Raw genomic sequence first — 22150 nt, forward strand, 5'->3', positions numbered from 1 at the left:
GTGCATGAGTGTTGGGTCCTAAGGTCTCACTAGCATTTTACTGAGCTTACAATATATCCTATATGCATGACATGTAGGTAATTATTATAGACCTTATATCCTACTTACTATTACAGACCCATATTACATAAAATGAATTTACAACTTGAAACTAATCTTCAAGATCCTCATGCTTTCATATGTCATTACTTGATCAACTAAAATGAACTCGCACATACACTTGAAAGCCATCAAATATCTTAGTATTTGTCATTATCAAAATCGGGTGTGACTTATAAGGTTTACAAACTAAAACAAAAGAAATTGTATATCTATACAAAAGATTATATATATTATCTATGATGCTTAACTATGTGTTTCACCTTGTACAGTTGTGTGCATTTTAGTTTAGTTTAGTTCAAAGTTACCCTTCATAATAGAAATTTCCACAATTAGTAAAATAATTCAATTAATTATTTGTTTGATGTTCACAGTAGTGCATAACAAAAATTTATTTGGGTGATAAGGTTCCTTTGGTCACCAATTTCTTTCCAAGGTAGTCATGTTTAATACCAACTTGTACATAACTCGCCCACATGTAAATTAGAATATTATATTCTCTTATTGTGATCTTTTATTTATCTTGCTAATACCTGAACTAGATTGATTGTGAGCAACAACTTCAGATGCTACCTGTCCAACCCCAATTGAACCTAGATAAAGTGAGTAAGAAAAATAGGATGAAAATTGAGCAATTGTTGAACATAAATGACATCGATGATTTGGTCTGCAATCTCCATTTATTTACACATTTATGAATTTTCATTAATTTATGCTAAACATTGTTCTATATAATTCATGTATATCATTGTTTGTAACATTGCTAACATGAAAACCTAATGCTTGACACAAAACATAAAGCGCATATACAAGGCTATACTAAAAGATATTGATGTTGTAAAAGTTTGGTTCTATAAATCATGGACTAAATGCAAAGCAGCATTGCAATATTCTACACCACGCTTATGGTGCGAAAAGTGCAAGTTTTATATTATTCAATAGTAATGGAAATATTGGCTGGAAACTAGTTTAGGTTGCCTTTGGTTCTAGAAAACTTGGATGTTGGTTTGATATTCATATTTGTCGTTGTATGTGGATGGCTTTTCATGTTTATATTTCCCTTAAGTCATTTCGAGGATGTATAGGAACAGTCTGTTGTTCTTCCCTCTTTCATTTGATATGATGCACTGAAATGGACTTACAATGACAAAAACCATTGTTTTATGTTGTTTATTTTCTTGTGAAGTAAGAAAATTCCAATGGATGGAACTTTTATTCATGTTATGCTAATAGACTAAAAGTGAAAATGCAACACAGAGTGAGGTTTTATTTTGATTTTCAAGGATTATGGTGACAGGTTTACACTTCTGTACATTAATTGACAGCTTTATATGTTAGGATTAGATGGACTAGTTTTTCATGTCTTATTATTATTAATATATAAGAGGGTGAACTTGGAGTTGTATGTATGCTCCAAGAAACTACCGCCTATTTTTTCTCTTATCTTCTTCTATTTCCTCTTTTACATCTTTATCTTTACAACATGGTATCATAGAATTGATCTCCTCTAAATTTGATACATCTGAGTTGATTATTGGACACTCTATTTTATGTTTTTTTTCCCCTTATCTTTCCTTCATTGGCTCTCAAATTTGGTTTTCTATTTTGTTTGAGAGTTGTTTAGGGACACTCTTTCTCTCAGTTAGGCTATGAAGCATCCTTAGTTGTATGTTGTTTGTGTTTTTCATTGTCTGCTAATATGAAGCTCTTGTGCACTCATAAAATTCATTACTAGTTGGATTATTGTGAACTATATATTATAAACAATCAGGTTTGGAGCATATTTCTATGAAAAGTATCCTATTTACAAACGAAATGCTGCCAATTTTTTTCTAAACTTCTATACTTTTGGAAAACGTAATCCTATGGACTTTCACATTGAGCATTTTTATGAAGCAAAAATGTTGTGAATTGCATGCTTTTGTGACTTGTAAGTTTGGGAATCTATTTGTAGACGACATGCTACTAAAATTTGTTAAATTTTTCCCAAAATGATCAAAGTCATATACCATGTTGGCCTTAAAAAATTTAAAATCTTATTTTTATGATAACAAATTAGAGGAACTTAACATATTTGATTAAGTGATGATATTTCAGGACTCAAGTAGGTGAATACAAGGTCAAGTGCACACAAGGATTATTGAAAGCTTATACTCCAAAGAAAGAAGATCTCATAAAGTTTATAATATTAAGCATGGATTCAAAGATGATTTGATGAAGCTTAAAGTGAATTTAAGTTGGAAGTTAAGATAGACCCAAGATATGGAAAAACATGAAGACTTAAGTGTTTACAATGTCAAAGTCCAAAGAAGTCTTTATGTAAGTACTTCAAGCGATTTCAAAATGGATGCATGAAGCTCTTAGGTGAATTACTTGGACCTAGATACCTTTTAAAATACTTGGAAAATATTTTTATAAGGTCAAAAGTTATTTCAAAAAGGTTAAATTATTTTTGGAATGAAAAGCATCAAAATAGGATTTTCCAAATTCTGTTATTTTTTCTATATCTTAATTGATGTGCATTTTTATCTATCCAAAACACCTTATCTTAAAGTGTGTTCAACTTAAAAGTTGTGGGATTTTCTCTTAGATCTTTATTGATATCAAGAAAGTATAATTTGAAGTTGTATAGAATATGGTATGACCAAAATACTGAAGGGTGGTCCAAGTTGTCAGGCAACTGACCCTTGTCTGTTCAGGCGACTGACAAGAACACAGAACCTAATCAGGCAACTGACCCTATACAGTGTTGCAAAAATACGCTAAATTAAAGGCTTAGGAAATTAACCCAACCCCTCAGGCAATTGACCTTCGATTTTTCAAATTTAAAACAGCGAGTGAATGTTTCCAAAATAGATTTCTTGGGCTCCAAACTCTTTCGTTACTTGGGAAACACTCCAAGCAACTTGGGCAACATGAAAATATACTTTTTAACTTTATAAGAACATGTTGATTTCAAGAATTAAAATAACCCTACAATAAAATCAATCTCAATTTTCATATTTTTAAAGCTCTCTCTCATTGAATACTCTCGCTCATATTTTTGTTGAGATTTTGCTGATTTAAAGGCCACAGTTCTTGCGTTCTTATCTGAGTTTTACAATCTAAGAAAGAACCCCGGTGATATCTTCTTTAGCTTCATCTTTCTATATTGTGATTTTGATTGAAGTATATAGATTTCAATTGTACTAATCTACTCTTTTGAGAGTGTCATTGTACACAAAATTGTTTCTTGTTTCGTTTGTAGTTTTTGATGGTTCAAAGTTGGTTGAATCGTTGTACCGGGCGTGGGGTATTGCATGGAGAGGGAGCTCTACCCTAATTGAATGAGGGATTGTAACGGTTTGTTCTTCCTATACAGGAACGCTATAGTGGAATCCTTAGGTGGTCTTGCCTAAGGCGAGTATAGCCGAACCTCGTAAAAGCTTGGTCTCACTCTCTACCCTTACTTTTAAAATTTCTACATATACATATATAAATTGTGTGGTTGTATATCTAAGTGTAGGAAGCTAAAATATTGAGATTGAGAAAACTTTTAATTTAAGGAAGTACTTTGATTAATCTTTTGCAGAAAGCTTAAAGGGAGTACATTGATTAATCGTTTACGGAAACCTTGGTTAAAAGGAAGTGCATAAAATCCATAAATACAGGGCTTTATCAAACTCTACATTGAGTTATACAAACACTAAATCAAGGAAGTACTGCTAAAACTTATATATTGGTTAAATAACTTGTTGATTGGTTGATTGATTGACATTGTTGAAAGAATCGCATTAAGAATCATTGGCTTGTGTTGATATTAATTGTGGATTGTGGTTGGTTTAATTAAGCATTAAAAATCAAATCATTCTTGTGTGTTTGCTAAGTTTACAAAAGGTTGTGAATTTGTAAAAATATTTGAAAAAAACTTTTAAAAACCCAATCCACCCCCCTCTTGGGACTACACCTTAGTTTTCATACCATATTTGTGAGAATGATTATAGTGTGCTGAATGTTAAAACATTTTCGAAAGGATGAATGAAGTTCAAATGAATTTTGAACTTCATCTCTAAATTTACTTTTGCATATGCTAAGTGAAAATTCTATCAATCATGGACTCATTTGCATTATTTGATTATTATAGTTGTTTTTGAGTCCTAAGGAAGCCATGTAAACCATGAACATCACGTTCTATTTTTTCATAGAACTATATTCTGATATAGATTGTTTGTGGGGTGCATGAACACATTACATTATTTAATGCTTATTATATGAAACTATTGTACACTCATAAAATTCATTACTGATTTGATTATTATAAAATGTTTATTGTAAACATACACATGAAATGCTGCCAAAATTTTTCTAAACTAATAAAACTTAGCTATTTAAAATTGTATCATTTTTTTAACTATGTTTGAATATCTAGTTATTTTGCTATCAAATCATTAATATTTATAGTACATATACATATATGTTCAAAAGTCAAATACTATTTTTTTTTAATTCTTAATTTGTAGGGTTTGCGACTGTCACAACATCAACACGATGCCATGCACTACAATCGATGCAGCTTTCGATTATTTTTTTTGTTATCTGAACAAATGAAATTATTATATTTTAATTTTAATTTGTATAATGTATTTGAATTTGAATTTTGAATAATTAATGAATTTTTTAGTAATTATGATTTAATGTTATGTACGCGAAAATATAATTACAAATTTTTATATGAATTAATGATTAAAAAAAGTGTTAATTTTAAATTATTAGTGACGGTTTTAAACCGACACTAATAATTGTCCATTTTTTAAGTATAGTGAACGTTCCAAAACCGTCACTAATAGTAGAGTATTAGTGACGAATTTCAAAGTATTAGTGACGGTTTTAGATTCGTCACTAATAGTATATTATTAGTGAAGGTTTTGAAATTCATCACTAATACTCTATTATAAGTGACAATTTTGAAATTCGTCACTAGTACTCTACTACTAGCGGCGGTCTTGAGCGGAGCCAATGTAGAATTTATAGTGACGGTATTAGGGTTTTAGTGACTGTTATAATCCGTCACTAATACTCTATTATTAGTGATGCTTTTAAGATTCATCACTAATAAGTAATAGTAACCGTAGTTATAGTAACTAATTCAAAACCATCACTAATATTCTTCAAACCGTCACTAATACTATTAGTGACGATTTTGTAATTATTAGTGACAGTTTTGATTCTTCACTAATAACCTTATTTTTTGTAGTGTGTGTGTGTGTGTGTGTACATCCCTTAAAATGGTCTATTAAAAAAAAAATTAACCTTCACCTCTTTTGGAAAGAATTTTAGGGTTTATGAAAAGTATCATGAAAAGCTCTACTACTTTGATGTCAAATCAAAATAAAACAAATAACATAAAGAACATACAAGAATATACACATGCCAAACAAATGAGAGATGCAAAAGGATTTGAGTTATTGTTTGTTATAGCTGAACTGTGGTGACCCGTAAAATTTCGTTCAATTTCTCTGATACCACTTGTAATAACCTAAATATTTTATATTATAATAATCACTGATACAGACAGCGAAAGACCTTAAATGCAAATTACTAGATTACTAAACTATCACAATATAACAATATCAATCCCATTATGACAATAAAGATCTAAACTCATTAAAACATAAATAAAATAGTACAATTCCAAACGTGACCTTTTATCCCCACCCACGCTTCACTGCGCTACTTTGATCAATGTTATACTCTACATGGCATTTGAAAAATATTGGATAATCATAGGGTGAGACACCTCTCAATAAGACGAAATATATTATCATCAGTGTGTGGCAACATGAGTTCTAGTGTAGTATGAATATATACTTTAAATAATTAACTTTAACTGATAATATCATGTAAATTTGTACTCACACCTATATATATATATTTTTTCAAAATACATACTTTTCAATGTAAACATACTTTATTCTGATTAGTTTCTCTGTGTACGTAAATCATCTGATATATGTATATATAAAGGATTTTTCCTAGATGGGCAATCATATAATATCATGTAATAACCCCATATAATCGGGTTGTGCGACTCGTAGGTAGGACTTAGCAATTACTGGCCTACCACGCTAAGCCCAACATAACGCGTCTATAAGTAGGATTGGCCTACCTAGCCTGGTTCGGATTGCCAAGGGGGTACTCTACTTTTCCTTGGGCACAGTCGACAATCCATTCACTAACACTCTATCTGAGTAGTGGGGTGTCATTGACTGATCAGACTAACTACAGTACCATGCTCTAAATATAATTGGTCCATCAGGGTTCTAATACCATATAATATTTATATATAACAAAACTCTAACAGGATCTCATTTTAATAAATATGTATAAAATCTGGCATGTCATATTTTTGTATAAAATTGTCATTTCAAAATTCGACATAAAGCCGTCTGAATTCAGCATAAAGTCGGCTTAGCTGTCATTTCATACTGAACTCGGCATAAAGCCGGCTGAACTATCGTCTCATAATTTCATAATATTCATAACTTTTCGAGAAATCATTATAAAATCATACTTTGTTCTGTATTTTCATAAAATACTCTGACATGCTTATTTATACAGTAAATATAACCTTACTCATGCCACACAATTTGAGTGACAATTCATAATAAAATAACTACCTGGGAAAAATATATTTTTCTAAAAACATGGGTATTATTAATTTCACCTATTTGATTTAATTCCATTATATTCTAGGAAAACCTGATATACTCAAATCCCTGCAGTTTGATATAAGTCCAAAATATTCCCAAAAATATGATTTAATCAAATCCATGTAGTTTAATTTAATTTCAAAATATTCCCAAAAATATGATTTAATCAAATTCCCGAAGTTTAATTTAACTCAAGCATATTTTTAAAATAAAATATGAATATAGATATAATTAATTTCACATACTCAATTTAAATCGGACATATTTTACTTAACATAAATCTAATTAAAATTTTCAATTTGGTTTATAGAAGAAGAGAAATTGAAGAAAAAAAGAGAGAGAAAGATTGAGGAGAGAGAGGGAGCATTCAGCCATGGGGGGGGGGGAGCTCAATTTGGTTTGCCAATTTCAATGTGAGGAAAGGAATTGTCTCAGGAAGTATCGTTAGACTTCCTTAAGTTGTATACATATGTTATATTATAATATTCTATTATTATATTATATTCATATATTATTATATCTTATTATATTATTTAATTAACAATAATTATTATTTAATTATTAATTAATTAATTAATCATTACTATTTTTTACCATCATAATACTATTCATTTTGTTTGTTTATTTAATTAATTAATTTAATATAATATGTTTTTTTTTTAATTGCCCTTGCACATATTATTTTTGGGGTCGTTACATTCTCCCCTCATAAAAATTTCGTCCTCAAAATTTGTTAAATATAACCCCAAATAAAATCCTTCATTAACCTAACAAATTTTAAGTTAATCTTGTAAACAACTCTATTAAAACTGATAACTAACATGAACCGATGGATTGGACATCCTGGTCTAATACCCCTTGTTTCAGCACCAACACTTAACAACTTTAATTCTCATTTCCAATTCCCAAAGATCTAACACCGACATAACCTTTCTCTCTCTCAATAGATAATATATTCTGGATCCTTCTTTAAAAATGGTACCTACAAGAATTTAGTAACCAAGATGCAATACAGTTAGGATCCCTAGTAACCATCCCTTTATCATCCTCTAGCTCCAAAATAAAATTCCTTCTAAATAAAAGGTTATTTAAGGCCTTTATCGTCTACATACAGTTCAAATTTGTTTCCATATAAGTACGAATGGTATAATTTTAATTCAAACATAATAGCAGCTATAACTCCAAGTCATGGGGTTAAATAATTTCACTTCTGAGGCTTTAAGTGTCATAATCCCTTGGCAACAACTTTTTCCTTGTCAACTTGATTAGTGGCACGGACATTCTAGAAAAATTCCGCACAAACTTGCGACAATACCCTACCAAACCCAGGAAGCTATGAATGTAAGCCACATTTTTAGGGTTTCCCAACTCAATACAACATCAACCTTAGAACAATCAATAGAAAACCATTCTTTGATTATGACATGACCCAAAAATTTGGCACCAGTTGTCCAAAGCTCACATTTCCTATTTAGCATATAACTGATGCTCCCATAATGTTTGTAAATTTAATCACCGACATTATTCATGCTCTTCTTTAGTCTTTAAATACATCAAAAATAATATATAAAAACTATAATAAATTAATCCCAGTATGATTGAATGACTTGATTCATCATATCCATGAAAAGGCAAGGTGCATTGGTAACCCCAAGTGGTCACACAAGAAACTTATAATGATCATACTGTGTACTAATATCTATCTTTGGAACATTTAATTCCCTAATCTTAATTGGTGATAACTTGATTGTAAGCCAATCTTTAGAAATTTTGGGGTTTTGCCAATTGATCAAATAGTCCACCAATTCTTGGAAGACAATACCAATTCTTAATGTAACCCGATTCAACTTATATTAATCATTGCATAGCCTCAAGGACCCCTTATATTTCTTAGCAAATAACATGGGTGAAACCCATGGTGATACACTAGATCGAATAAGTTCCTTGTCAAGGAAATCTTCTAGCTGCACTTTAGGTTGCCTTAGTTTAGCTAATGTCATTCTATATAAAGCAATCGATATGGGCTCTGTTCCTAGTACCAAATCAATATTAAATTCATTCTCCTTTTGGAGGCAGACCTGATAAATCATCTGAAAAAATATCTAGAAATTCATCACCTATGGGTAACGAAGTTTAGGTTTCATTAACTTCTGTATTTTATTTCATTGCTATTACAAACCCCAGATATATGCCCAAATTTCATCCTTTCACAAGCACTCAAGATATCAAACATGAGATCTTATTAGTTGGAAAGAAACCGTCAGTCCATTTGGATTTTCGAGTACTACTTTCTTTTGGAAACAATCAACTAAGTGTATGATAAATAGATAACCACTCCATTTATAGGATTACATCATATTCCACAATATCCATGTTAATAAGTCAACTGGGAAGTCATTTCCACCAATATTTAAAATGCATGTCTGCATATTTTGTCCACATTTATAGTCTTCCCTAGCACAATTGGTTTATCTGCAAAATAACTCTTAACCAAAACCTTATCATTGACTTCTAGTTCAACTTCTGAAACACAAGGAAATGGTACACCTCTATGACCTAGGTGCTTCATTTTGTAACATTAGATTTAAGGATATATGAAAAGAAAACTTACCAAAACTAAGGTATCCGAAGCCTTCGTTATCTTGCATCACCTCACTAAAGATTTTGGAACTCCCGGGTATGGAAACATAACTGTAAGACAAAGAAACTTTCCTACATGTAGTGATACAAGATCAATATCCCACAACTTTAATTCTCAATTACCATCCCTCGAAACTAATATATGCGGACCTTCATAGACCTATACTTAGAAGAAAAGGAAATTAAATTGAGAAACCCAATTAAACAAAAATATAAATTTCCTAAATAACCTAAAATCTTGCTTCCTAAGAAATAGTATCCTATAATTTTGAAGATTTTCCCCCTAATGGAATCACCATAAATAAATAACTAAATATACTGTTAACATTAGGAAGTTTATAAAAATCTCTTAACAACAAACAGCGTTATTTCTCCACTATCAGAAAGAATTCAATCCCAAATTGTGAAAATGCAAAAGATGAAGAACTAATACCACAAATAACTTGAAAGATACCACAACTATATTCTTCCTTAGCCAACTCAACATATTGTGGGTTGACCCCCAAATGTAGTGGTTCAAAAATTTCAGTAGAAATATCCTGAACTACCATTTTCTCATTGGTTGACCTGTCTTTGAATAAACTGAAAGGAAGACTTCTCTTCTAACTAACCGATGAGTGGCAAAAATTAGAATAATTTATACACTTCTTAACTTTAAATTTTGGTATAATTTTATTTATTTTTATCAATTTTAGGTCTCACTGCGGTCATTTAGTTCTATTGCAGATTTGTGGAGTTGCCACGACATGAGAAAATAAAGGATGTTAAAGCCGTGAAGAATCCATGCACGTGACCGTATGCATGCTTTTGTTTGAAGCCGTGGGAGTGCATAAAATTTAAGAGACCCGTCCTGCATGTGTGTACGAGAAATTAATGTATTTGGTCGTGAGCATCGGAGAGAGCAAGGGAACAACATGAAGATAAGAATGATATATATGACTTGGGAGTAATATTATTAGAAATCATCGTGGGCCGGCCATGCAAAAGAAGAGAGGCTGGGAAATAAAATTAGAAATTGGGCTTCGAATGAAATAGTGGCTTGGAAACAAAATCTTGAAAAGTCAAAATTGGTGGGCCGGTCTTGTGTTAGCAATAAAGAGAAAGCAAAGGGGGCTGGAAGTGGGGGTAATGCATTGAAGAAAAAAATAAAATAAAATAAAATAAATGATTTTGGGGGCCATTTGAAAAGTCAGCAATAGTGGGCATGGGCTTGAGAGGCTTGTGGGCTGATTTGACCACGTGAATAGTGGCCAACCCGTGCACATGGCTGGTGCGTGCCTTGGGTCTTCGATAAAGTAGGGTTTCACTTTTCTTTTGAAGGGGCGACCTTTTGGGCTTCTTTTGGAGGAGGCAGAGGAGTTGGGAGGATTGATTCTGAGAGCTCTTCTTTTGGAGAGACACACAGGAAGCCGTAGCAGAGTTTGCGTTAGAGAGAAGTAAAGAAAGGAGAAGACTTCTTTTTGGTGGCTGTGTTGTGTGCGCAGGAGGCTGAATAAAGGAAGCCTTTTGAAGGCTTCCAGAGGCAGCGCTGAAGAGAGACATGCACAGTGGTTCTTGCTGTTTTCTTGAAGCACCAACGATGGCGGTATTCGTGGTGTTCGCGGCGCACTACGATGGTGCTCGTGGTGTTGGTTTTTCTTCTATTCTCCAGAGAAACGAAAATATGGTGAATTCATTTATGCGGGATTTTATTTTCAGCATGAACAAATTTTATTATTTCTAGGAAAAGGTGTAACTTGGTTTCGAACTATGCGTTCTTTTCTATGCTAATCTGAAGTAATTTTCGTCTAAGTTTGTCTGATTTATTTTGAATTTATTTCTTTTAATTAACTACGTCATTAATTAAATGATCTTAATCTTCTGATTTGCTATTGAAATGGGAAATTATAGAATAGATATAGGATATTCCAGCATAGGCAAACATAGAGATCGAAAGACTTGTATGAACCTATGTAGTATCAAAATCATGGGTCTTAATGCGTTTTTATTTTATTGATTTGTATAATCTCATGTTAAATAATGAGTAAGAATAATTTCCAATAGACTATCGAAAGAGGCTTTTGGATGAATTTGAGATTTGCTAATAAACAGAGAAAATTAATTCCTATTAGTTAGATTAGTAAATTACAGTGAGAAACTGAGTGAAATCGATTTCCTAGAAGTTTTCTTTTTCATTAATTTGATACTTGAGCAAACAATTTCATTCTCTTTTGAATATTTTCTTCAAATTGAGTTTATTTCAATTTTTACACTTACAAAAATCTAAATTTCTTTTTAAAATAGAGCCAAGATTAGTATAATTTCGGTACTTGGCAAAAGTGAGTCATGAATCTCTAAGGACGATACTCTTCTCATCACTTCATTACAAAACTACGATACTGTGCACTTGCAGTTCTGCACCAACCACTAACAATGTTTCAGCCTATAGAACAATACTCATTCAGAACCATTGAATATTCCACTTTTCCTCCCATTGTTCACTATGCAACTATGATTTTAACGTTATTGGTATCAACATAAAGTTAAAAGAAAATCCCACAACTTTCATGTTGAACACTTTTTAAAATAAGGAGTGTTTGATAGAGAAAAAAGCTTATTAAAACAGATGTAGAAAAAAGAAGGTAATTTGAAGAACCATATTTTGGTGTTTTTCATTCAAAAAATAATTTAAACCTTTTTGAAATAACTTTTGACCTTATAAAAATATTTTCCAAGTATTTTAAAAGGTATCTAGGTTCAAGTAATTAACCTAAGAGTTTCATGTATTCATATTGAAATCGAATGAAGTACTTACATGAGACTTCTTAAACTTAAGCACTCTAAGCAGTAAGTCTTCATGTGTAGCTTCCATTCTTCATTTTGAATTTGGCTTTAAGTTTCATCTATAACTTCATACTTCAATATACTTCAAGCTTTATTTGATCATATTTGAATCCATTCTTTAATACACTTTAAGCTCCATTTTATCATCTTTCTTTGGAGTATATGCTTTCAATAATCATTGTGAGCACTTGACCTTATATTCACATACTTGAGTCCTGAAATATCATCACTTAACCAAATATGTTAAGTTCCTCCGATTCGTTATTATGAAAAGAAGATTTTAAGCCTTGTATGGTCAATGATCTCCCCATTTTTGGTGATGACAAATAAGGAGCAAAAAAATGAGTAAGCCTTAAAAAGACTCCCCCTTACAATAGGTATCAACTTAACAATATTTGTAATATCAAGATCAATTTTAATAAGCATATCAGAATTCACGATCAATTTCAATATCATTCTCATATATCAAGATTAGCATAATATCACATCATATCATAATTCAAGATCAATTATCATGCTCATATATTTCATTTCATAGTTGAGCCAATATTCATGCTTAGGTATGTAGTGTCATGCTCAATTTTTGCCTAAAAATTCTCCCCCTTTTGACATCAATCAAAAGGAATAAGATATCAATAAAAACATATAAATATTAAGTCAAAGAGCAACCATAAGCAAAAGTATATATCTAGTGAAGACACAAAGCAGAAACTTTGTATTCATCATGCATAAAAAGATAGGCAATAAGTCCCAAAATAAAATGAAAAAATACAAACGATTATATATCAGAATTTTCAATAATCTCCATAAATCGTGATATCATAGCTTAACAAATCTAACTCCCCCTGAATGAAATGTATTTCATGTTCAATAAATTTATAATTTCAATCTTTTTTTTTAGGGAACGTCCTGGGTGTCCACGTCCGTTTTACGGTCCGTGACTAATCCCACGCCCCATGGAGTGGCCTCACAGCACCATGAGGAGGGTAAATCAGGAGCCTAGGGGAAGAATTGGACCTAGGAGACGCATTGCTGACCTCGTGAGAGGCACTCCCAGCATCGAACCTTACCACCTGAACTTGAAAGACAAACTATGTGTTTAAGAAGGTGTCAAGATTACCAATCATGCTTTTAAATTTATCATGTCATGCTCAAATATCAATTAATTTCATGTAAATGTTCATAGGTATCAATATCAAGAATAATACCAATATCTTATCAATATCATTAATATCATAACATGCTCATATTTAGCAAGTTATTTCAATTTTGCAACTCAATCTCTCTCTTTTGATTTATCCTTTTATCAAGTTTCAGATGACTTTCTAAATTGGCTTTTTGAAGCAAATGACTTCCTTGATTTCGAAGATAAGCCTTGTACAATCCAATCTTTCTTGATTTGTGGCCAACAATACCATTTTTGTATTCATTTGTTTAAATGTTATAGTTGTTAATAAGCTCATAAACTGTTCTTTAAGATTTTCCATTTCAACTAGTTCAATATCCTTATATTAAATTGGATTAAGTAGCTTTCCATATATTGAACAAGAAGAAATTTTCTTCTTATATTTGAATTGGCTATCTTGAATCTTGTAGGCTATGGAGGCATCCCTTTTCATTTTAGTATAGATTTAGCTTTCTTAATTTTTAAAAAGGGAATGACTAATCCTAATATTTTTGGAGTCCTTAGTTTGTGAACTAGGCTTTTTTATCTAGGTATCCATACATTCTTGGGTCCGGATGGTTTAACAAGAGTTGATTCTTTTATTCTCCAAACTTGTCTAATTTTTGCACCCTTTCTTTTTAGTGGACATCCAAACTTAATGTGTCATTTCTCCTTACATATAAAACATGCGGTATATGTGTGTAAGTATTTAAGGAGGTGCTAGCATAATATTTGGAGGCTTTTGCAAAGTGCCCCATCTAGAGGTTTTTTTTTCCTTGTATTCTTAACACCATTGAATCCTATGCTTTCTTTATTCAAGGACATTCTTTGTACGCCAATCATTTTATCAAGATTTTCTTTTCCTCTAGTGAAGTTGTAAATTATTCTATTTTCATCCTTAATTTTCTTTTTAAAATCACATATTTTCGAGTCTTGTGAATTTTTGCCCTTTTTTTTTTAGACATTTTGTTGATTTTTTTTCTAGTTCATATATATATTTCTTATTTTCCACAGAGGATTGGGATCTTAGATCTTCTATTCTTTCATCACTTTTTCATTCTTACTTTCTAATCTTTTGATTTTTAAATCCTTTTCTCTTTCAGTAAGATTTTTTGATTTTAATTCTTTCATTACAGCTTCATTCTTATTTTTCAATAATGTATACTGTTTGGTCACTTTAACTAGAATCTTATGAACCTTGAATAATTCACTTTATAGTTCTTCATAAGATGGTATACTCTCATCATTAGATTCATCAGATGAGCAAGATTCATTGTATGAATCATTTAATGATTTGGATGTGGAACTTTGTTCTTCATCATTGTCCCATACCATAAAGCAAGTATAAACAACTTCTTGGTCACTTGATTCACTTTCTAAACTACTTGTACTTGTATTGTCCCATGTAGTGGCCTTCATTGTCTTTTTCTTTTTCTTATTGAAATCCTTCTTAAGTTGTGGACAATCCAATATCATGTGGCCAACTTTCTTACAATTGTAACATGTTGGAAGTTTAGCCTTTGTATTCTTCTTACTAATTTCTTCTTCTTCATCTTCATCTAATTCTAAGTTATTGATTTTTCTAGGAAATTTATTCTTCTGTCTAATGATTTTTGAAACTCTTTTGGTTATGAGGGCTACATCATTTACATCCCTCACTTCTTTATGTTCATCACTAGAGCTTTCACTTGAGGCTTTATGTTGACCTTATAGGTCACACCCTGGTTTTGATAATGACAAACTCAATTGTATTTAATAAATATCCAGTTCATGTGCAGGTTTATACTAACATACATTCAAGGGCACGTGAAAGCTTGAAGACAATTTCATATTCCCAATTGTAATATCTCTAAGTGAATTTTGTCTGTAATAGTAATTAGGCTGTCTGTAATAGTAATTAGGGTACTGGTTTGTAATAAGCTCACACACATCACATGAATGATTTACTTTGTAAGCTCAAACCGAACCATAGAAAGACCTTAGAGTGTACCTTCGGGCGACCGAAGGTCGACCGACACCGGACTTTTTCGGTGTCTTCAAAATTGGACCCCAAGTGGCCTTAGGACACACACATATGCACATATGTTTATTAGGCACTTAAAATTGATTGAGTTGGGTCAATTCGGGACCGAAATGCACACTTGGTGCACTTTCGGTCGACCGAGCCAAACAGTTCAAATTGTCCCGGTCGACCGAAACCGGTCCGGGTCAACTATTTGACCCGGCCCCGGTCGACCGACCCCTTACAGGTCATTTGACCTCGGTCGACCGAACCACCTGGGAGTCAACTATTTGACCCCCCGGTCGACCAACCACTTTTGTACTCCAACAACTCGGTCGACCGAAGCGCCTCGGGAGAATTCCCAACAACTCGGTCGACCGAGCCGTGCAGTACAAAAAGGCCTCGGTCGACCGAAACTCGGAGATTTCAAAAATCGCCCTTACCCGGTCGACCGACCCCTTAGTTCAAAATGCCCTCGGTCGACTGAGCTACTTGAGTCCCGGTCGACCGAGCTACTTTTGGTCGACCGGACCTCTCGGGTTGCCCTGATTTTTTTACCGCGATTAAATTTTTTAAACAGGGTTAAATTTTCTTAAGTGTCATTAATCTTTTCTGAAAATTCCTAATAAGTCCCCAACGGTCAAAATTCTTGGTATGTCTATATATACTCCTTCATTTGGTGGATTAAGCACGGATTAGCAAATAAATTAAGAAAAATTTTCTCTCAAGCAAAATACTCATATTTGCCTCCTACTACTTACTTTACTTTGAAAACCTACTCAAGCTTACACTCTTCATCTATCCAAATCATTTGTAAGTGTATTGAGTCTTTTATTTTTGGTTAGCTCTTCATATTGCTGTGTATTTGAATCGATTTTTGAGAGCATAACCTAAGTTTTCTTAGGAGGCTTTGCCAATAAGCCTGCCCTAAGAAAGACTCTTTGTGACATCCCAAGTATTGCACTCTAGTTGCAATATCTCAGGAAGTTCATTTTTGTTTGGAGATTGCAAAAATACTTTCAAACATATTTGAATATCTTGTGGTGTTCATATTGATATATTTGGGAAAGGATATTCGTGTGTGTGTGATATATAAATCTTTGTGGTATTGTTTGTACAAGTTTTATAAATATATATCATTTACCGAAAACAAAGATTATCTACTTTGCAATACAAGCACATACGCATTCTATTGATTGATAATATTGAGGCTTGCTTGGTATTCTGTGTGAACACTCTTGACTGAATATTTTGAAGTGCACAGATTATTATTGACACTCTCACGTACGTGTTACACTGATAGAAAACATAGTTGAGAGATTGACATTTTAGACCACACAGAGCTTACATTTTAAATCACTTGTGGTGTTTGTGTTTGTGCGCATTTGTGGTACATATCTGCTTTACTTGAAAGCACAATTGTATTGTACCTTTGATTGTATATCTGAGAGATTCCAGGCGTGGCCTGAGGGGGCGGTAATCCAGCCCGGTAAGGATTGGTGTAAAGGTTGAGGTCAGCCCCGCTAATTGACCTGGTTAAGGTTGAGGTAAGCCCTGTGGTAATTTGACCTGGTTTGTATAGGTGACGCTCCACCCGTTGAAGTGAGCAAGGTATTGTGATAATCCTTGTGATGGTTAGCCAAGGCGGGGACGTAGGCGGTTGGCCGAACCTCGATAACATATCCGCGTGTCATCTTCTCTTTACTGCTTTCTGATACTTGTGTGATTGTTTAAACTACTTCACCTGATCTCTGGCACATTTACATCATTTGCACTAGATTGACCCTAGGCTTGTGAACATACTGCTGCTAGGAGGAATACTCAGAAGGTAAAATTTAAAAATACCAATTCACCCCCCCTCTTGGGATCACGGTAAAGCTAACAATTGGTATCAGAGCGAGGTTGCATAGACTGATTGTTATTTTGCACAAAGTTCACATATGGCTCATAGCTCCGTGACCCCTTTCCCTAAGGGACCATCTTCCACACGACCTCCTGTTTTTAGCGGTGTTAATTACACCTTCTGGAAACAGAGGATGCGCATCTACCTTCAGAATACTGATTGGAAGGTGTGGAGGATTGTCTCTAAGGGAAACTATGTCCCTATGAGAATTGAGGGTGCAGCTAGGGTTCCTAAGACTGAGGATGAATATGATGATGATGATATGAAAGCCGTTAGTCTTAATGCCACTGCTATGAATATTTTATATTGTAGTCTTGATGTGAATGAATTTAACAGGATTATGGCATGTTCAACTGCAAAAGAAATATGGGATAAATTAGAGGTTACATATGAGGGTACTAGAGATGTGAAAGACAGTAGGATAGATATGTTGACCAGTGAGTATGAGGCCTTTAGGATGAATGTAGGTGAGTCCATTCAGAGCATGTACACTAGATTCACACACATCATAAACTCACTGCATGCATTAGGAAAGACATATCCCACATATGAAATGATCAGGAAGATCCTTAGAGGCTTGCCTCCTGTTTGGGAAGCTAAGGCTACGGCCATTGCTGAGGGTAGAGACCTTAAGGCCATGAGCTTAGACGAATTGATAGGTTCCTTAATCACTTATGAACTGTCCATAAATGAAAGACTCAATGAGCATAACAGGGCTAAGAAGGTGACTGCACTAAAAGCATCTAACGACACTTTTAGTGAGTATAGTGAGTCTGACACTGATGAGGAAATGGCTATGCTAACTAAAAAGTTTAGTAGATTCTTCAGGAAGAACAGGAAGCCATTTAAAAAATATAGAGACTCCACTAATGAGAAGGGAGAGTCCAGCAAAAGAAAGGAAAAATCAAATGCTCCTACATGCTACAACTGCAACAAAGTGGGGCACATCAAACCCGACTGCCCACTTCTGAAAAAGGAGGCTAAGAAAAATAAAAGAGCCATGAAGGCTGGGACTTCATGGGATCAATTCAGCAGCAGCAACTCACACTCGGATCATAGTGACACGGAGGTCGCTAACTGGTGCTTAATGGCACACGGGGATGAGGTATGTCTAAAATCATCCCCATCCAAGGACCGGTGGTACTTAGACAGTGGGTGCTCACGACACATGACCGGTGACAAGGGAAAATTCACTTCAGTTGTTCCCAAGGATGGAGGCTACGTGACATTTGGTGACAATGCCAAAGGACGCATCGTCGGGGTAGGTAAGGTTGGTAAGGATTCCTCTCCTACTATCGATAATGTTCTGTTGGTTGATGGATTGAAACATAATCTACTTAGCATAAGTCAATTGTGTGATATAGGATATAAAGTATCATTTGAGAATGACAAATGCATAGTAGAAAATAAAACAGACCACAAAGTACTCTTTACTGCTGAGAGACATGAAAATGTTTACACTACATCTCTTGATATTTTAGCTTCGCAACAAGTAACATGTTTTTCTGCTATAAATGAAGCTAGTTGGTTGTGGCATAGGCGTTTGGGGCATGCTAGCATGGACTTGTTGTCTAAACTTGTTAGAAAAGAATTGGTTAAAGGGTTGCCTAAAATGTCTTTTGTAAAGGACAAAATTTGTGATGCATGTCAAATGGGTAAGCAAACAAAATCTAGTTTTAAGAAAAAGAAATTCATATCTACTACTAGACCATTGGAGTTGCTTCACCTAGATTTATTTGGGCCTAATTCTGTGCAAAGTCTTGGTGGAAAATCTTATGCTTTTGTAATTGTGGACGATTTTTCTAGATTCACATGGGTGTTATTTCTTGCACATAAAAATGAATCATGTGAACATTTCACCAAACTTTGCAGGAGAATTCAGAATGAAAAAGGATATAAAATCACTCACATAAGAAGTGATAGAGGCACGGAATTCAAAAATGAAAGCATAGAAAAATATTGTGACTTAGAAGGTATATCTCATAATTTTTCTGCACCTAGGACACCTCAACAAAATGGTGTAGTTGAAAGAAAGAATAGGTCACTACAAGAAATGGGAAGAACTATGTTGAATGAGCATAACTTACCTAAATATTTTTGGGCCGAGGCCATTAATACCGCATGCTATGTTATGAATAGGGTGTTGATTAGACCATCAATTAATAAAACTCCTTATGAATTGTGGAACAACCATAAGCCTAATATTTCCTATTTTCATGTATTTGGTTGTAAATGCTTTGTGCTTAGAGATAACGAGCATCTAGGAAAATTTGACTCTAAATCTGATGAAGGCATCTTCCTAGGCTATGCACTTAATAGTAAAGCATATAGAGTTTTCAATAAAAGAACTTTAGCTGTAATTGAATCCATTCATGTTGTATTTGATGAGTCTAATCCATTCTCTAACAAAGATGATGAAGATGATATTGATATTAGAAAATGTTTAGAGAAAATGTCCATTGAAAATAATGCAAGTGAAAATCAAGAAGCAAACGAAAAATCACTTGAGGATAATGAGAATGGAAATCAAGAATTGCCTAAAGATTGGAAATACATTAGAAGTCATCCTATAGATCAAATCATAGGCGAACCATCCCGCGGAGTAGCCACCAGATCATCATTTAGAAATATAGTAAACCACTCCGCTTTCTTATCCCAAGAAGAACCTAAAAATATTAAAGAAGCCATAGAAGATGAATCTTGGGTAATGTCCATGCAAGAAGAACTTAATCAATTTGAAAGAAGCAAAGTGTGGACCTTAGTTCCTAGGCCAAATGAGCACACCATCATTGGAACTAAACGGGTATATAGAAATAAGAAAGATGAAAATGGGGTAGTAACTAGGAATAAAGCCAGACTAGTTGCCCAAGGATACAACCAACAGGAAGGGATTGATTTTGATGAAACATATGCTCCTGTTGCTAGATTAGAAGCCATTCGTATGCTACTTGCCTTTGCCGCTTTTAAAAATTTTAAATTGTTTCAAATGGATGTTAAAAGCGCATTTTTAAATGGCTACATCAATGAAGAGGTATATGTAGAACAACCACCCGGTTTTGAGAATCATAAATATCCCGATCATGTTTACCGGTTGTCTAAAGCCCTGTATGGATTGAAACAAGCTCCTAGAGCTTGGTATGAGAGGCTTAGTGGTTTTCTATTAGAAAATGAGTTTACCTGTGGCAAGATTGACACTACACTTTTCATCAAGTCCAAAAATGATGATATGCTCCTCGTTCAGATTTATGTGGATGATATCATTTTTGGAGCAACCAATGATGAGTTGTGTAATGAGTTTGCCAAATGCATGCAAAGTGAGTTTGAAATGAGCATGATGGGTGAACTTAGTTTCTTCTTAGGTCTACAAATTAAGCAAGCTAATCATGGAACTTTCATATTCCAATCTAAATACATAAGGGACTTGCTAAAGAAATTTAATATGGAAGATTGTAAAATTCTTGGCACACCTATGAACTCTTCCATAAAACTTGATAAAGATGAACAAGGGATCCCTATTGATGTAAAATTATACCGTGGCATGATTGGAAGTCTCCTATACCTCACTGCTAGTAGGCCTGATATTATGTTTAGTGTGTGCATGTGTGCTAGATTTCAGGCTAACCCTAAGGAATCTCATCTGAAAGCTATTAAACGAATCCTTAGGTATCTAGTTGGAGCTATAGAGTTAGGACTTTGGTACCCTAAGCATACTACTTTTGAGATTGTCAGTTACACTGATGCTGACTTTGCCGGTAGTAAGGTTGATAGAAAAAGCACTAGCGGCACTTGCCATTACTTAGGACAATCTCTTGTTTCTTGGTTCTCCAAGAAACAAAACTCAGTTGCCTTATCCACCGCCGAAGCTGAATATATTGCAGCTGGAAGTTGTTGTGCCCAAATTCTTTATATGAAACAACAACTTGTGGATTTTGGATTGCACTATGAAACAATACCGATTAAATGTGATAATACTAGTGCAATCAACATCTCTAAAAATCCTATCTCACATTCACGAACTAAACACATTGAGATTAGACATCATTTCCTTCGTGATCATGTGCAAAAAGGGGATGTAGCTCTTGAGTTTGTATGCACAAATGAACAGTGGGCCGATATATTCACTAAGCCACTACCTGAGGATAGATTTATACAAATTAGACGGGAGTTAGGCTTAATGCATAATAGAGAAGCTTTATAATCTAATATATTCTATAACTTGCACAAATTTAGGGGGAGCTGCTTTATATTGTGAAAGTTGGTTGTTGACTGAGTGCTTATGTCATACGTTCACTTATTGCATGTTCATATTGACTATTGCCTATGATTGCATTATTTGTCCAATTCATGGCCATTTTGAAAGTTTATTTGCTATAATTGGCTTATACTGAACTGTTTGAGTAGTTGTGGATAAACTGTTAGGAAATATAAACTCAAACAGGTTACACTTACACAGGTTTATTTTTGGAAAGTCCTATTTACAAACGGCACTCTACCGAAATTTTTCAAAACGGCACTCTACCAACATTAGTCTTGTGTAAATGTACCTAATCCAAGCCTGTTCCTTTAATTCCGATGACCCTTTTTGCTGTTGCCAAAAGGGGGAGATAAATAGAAAGGCAAAATTGGATGCATTTTGTGAGGGGGAGCCTTCTCAAGGCTTAACCCTAACCCTATAGTTTTGCCAATCGAGTTTGTCATCATCAAAAAGGGGGAGAATGTTGACCTTATAGGTCACACCCTGGTTTTGATAATGACAAACTCAATTGTATTTAATAAATATCCAGTTCATGTGCAGGTTTATACTAACATACATTCAAGGGCACGTGAAA

General features: G+C 33.7%; 1 protein-coding gene across 1 annotated transcript; it reads left to right on the forward strand.

Annotated features, from left to right (window-relative positions):
• The first annotated feature begins 11007 nt into the window (after window positions 1-11007).
• On the forward strand, window positions 11008-21519 carry LOC131145862 (uncharacterized). Its single transcript, XM_058095041.1, has 5 exons — window positions 11008-11094; window positions 17395-18006; window positions 18454-19707; window positions 19864-19919; window positions 20241-21519. The coding sequence occupies exons 1-5, from the start codon at window positions 11008-11010 to the stop codon at window positions 21517-21519; spliced, it is 3288 nt and encodes a 1095-aa protein (XP_057951024.1).
• The last annotated feature ends 631 nt before the right edge of the window (window positions 21520-22150 follow it).

This window comes from Malania oleifera, chromosome 13 (genome assembly GCF_029873635.1).
Source record: "Malania oleifera isolate guangnan ecotype guangnan chromosome 13, ASM2987363v1, whole genome shotgun sequence".
NCBI lineage: Eukaryota > Viridiplantae > Streptophyta > Magnoliopsida > Santalales > Ximeniaceae > Malania > Malania oleifera.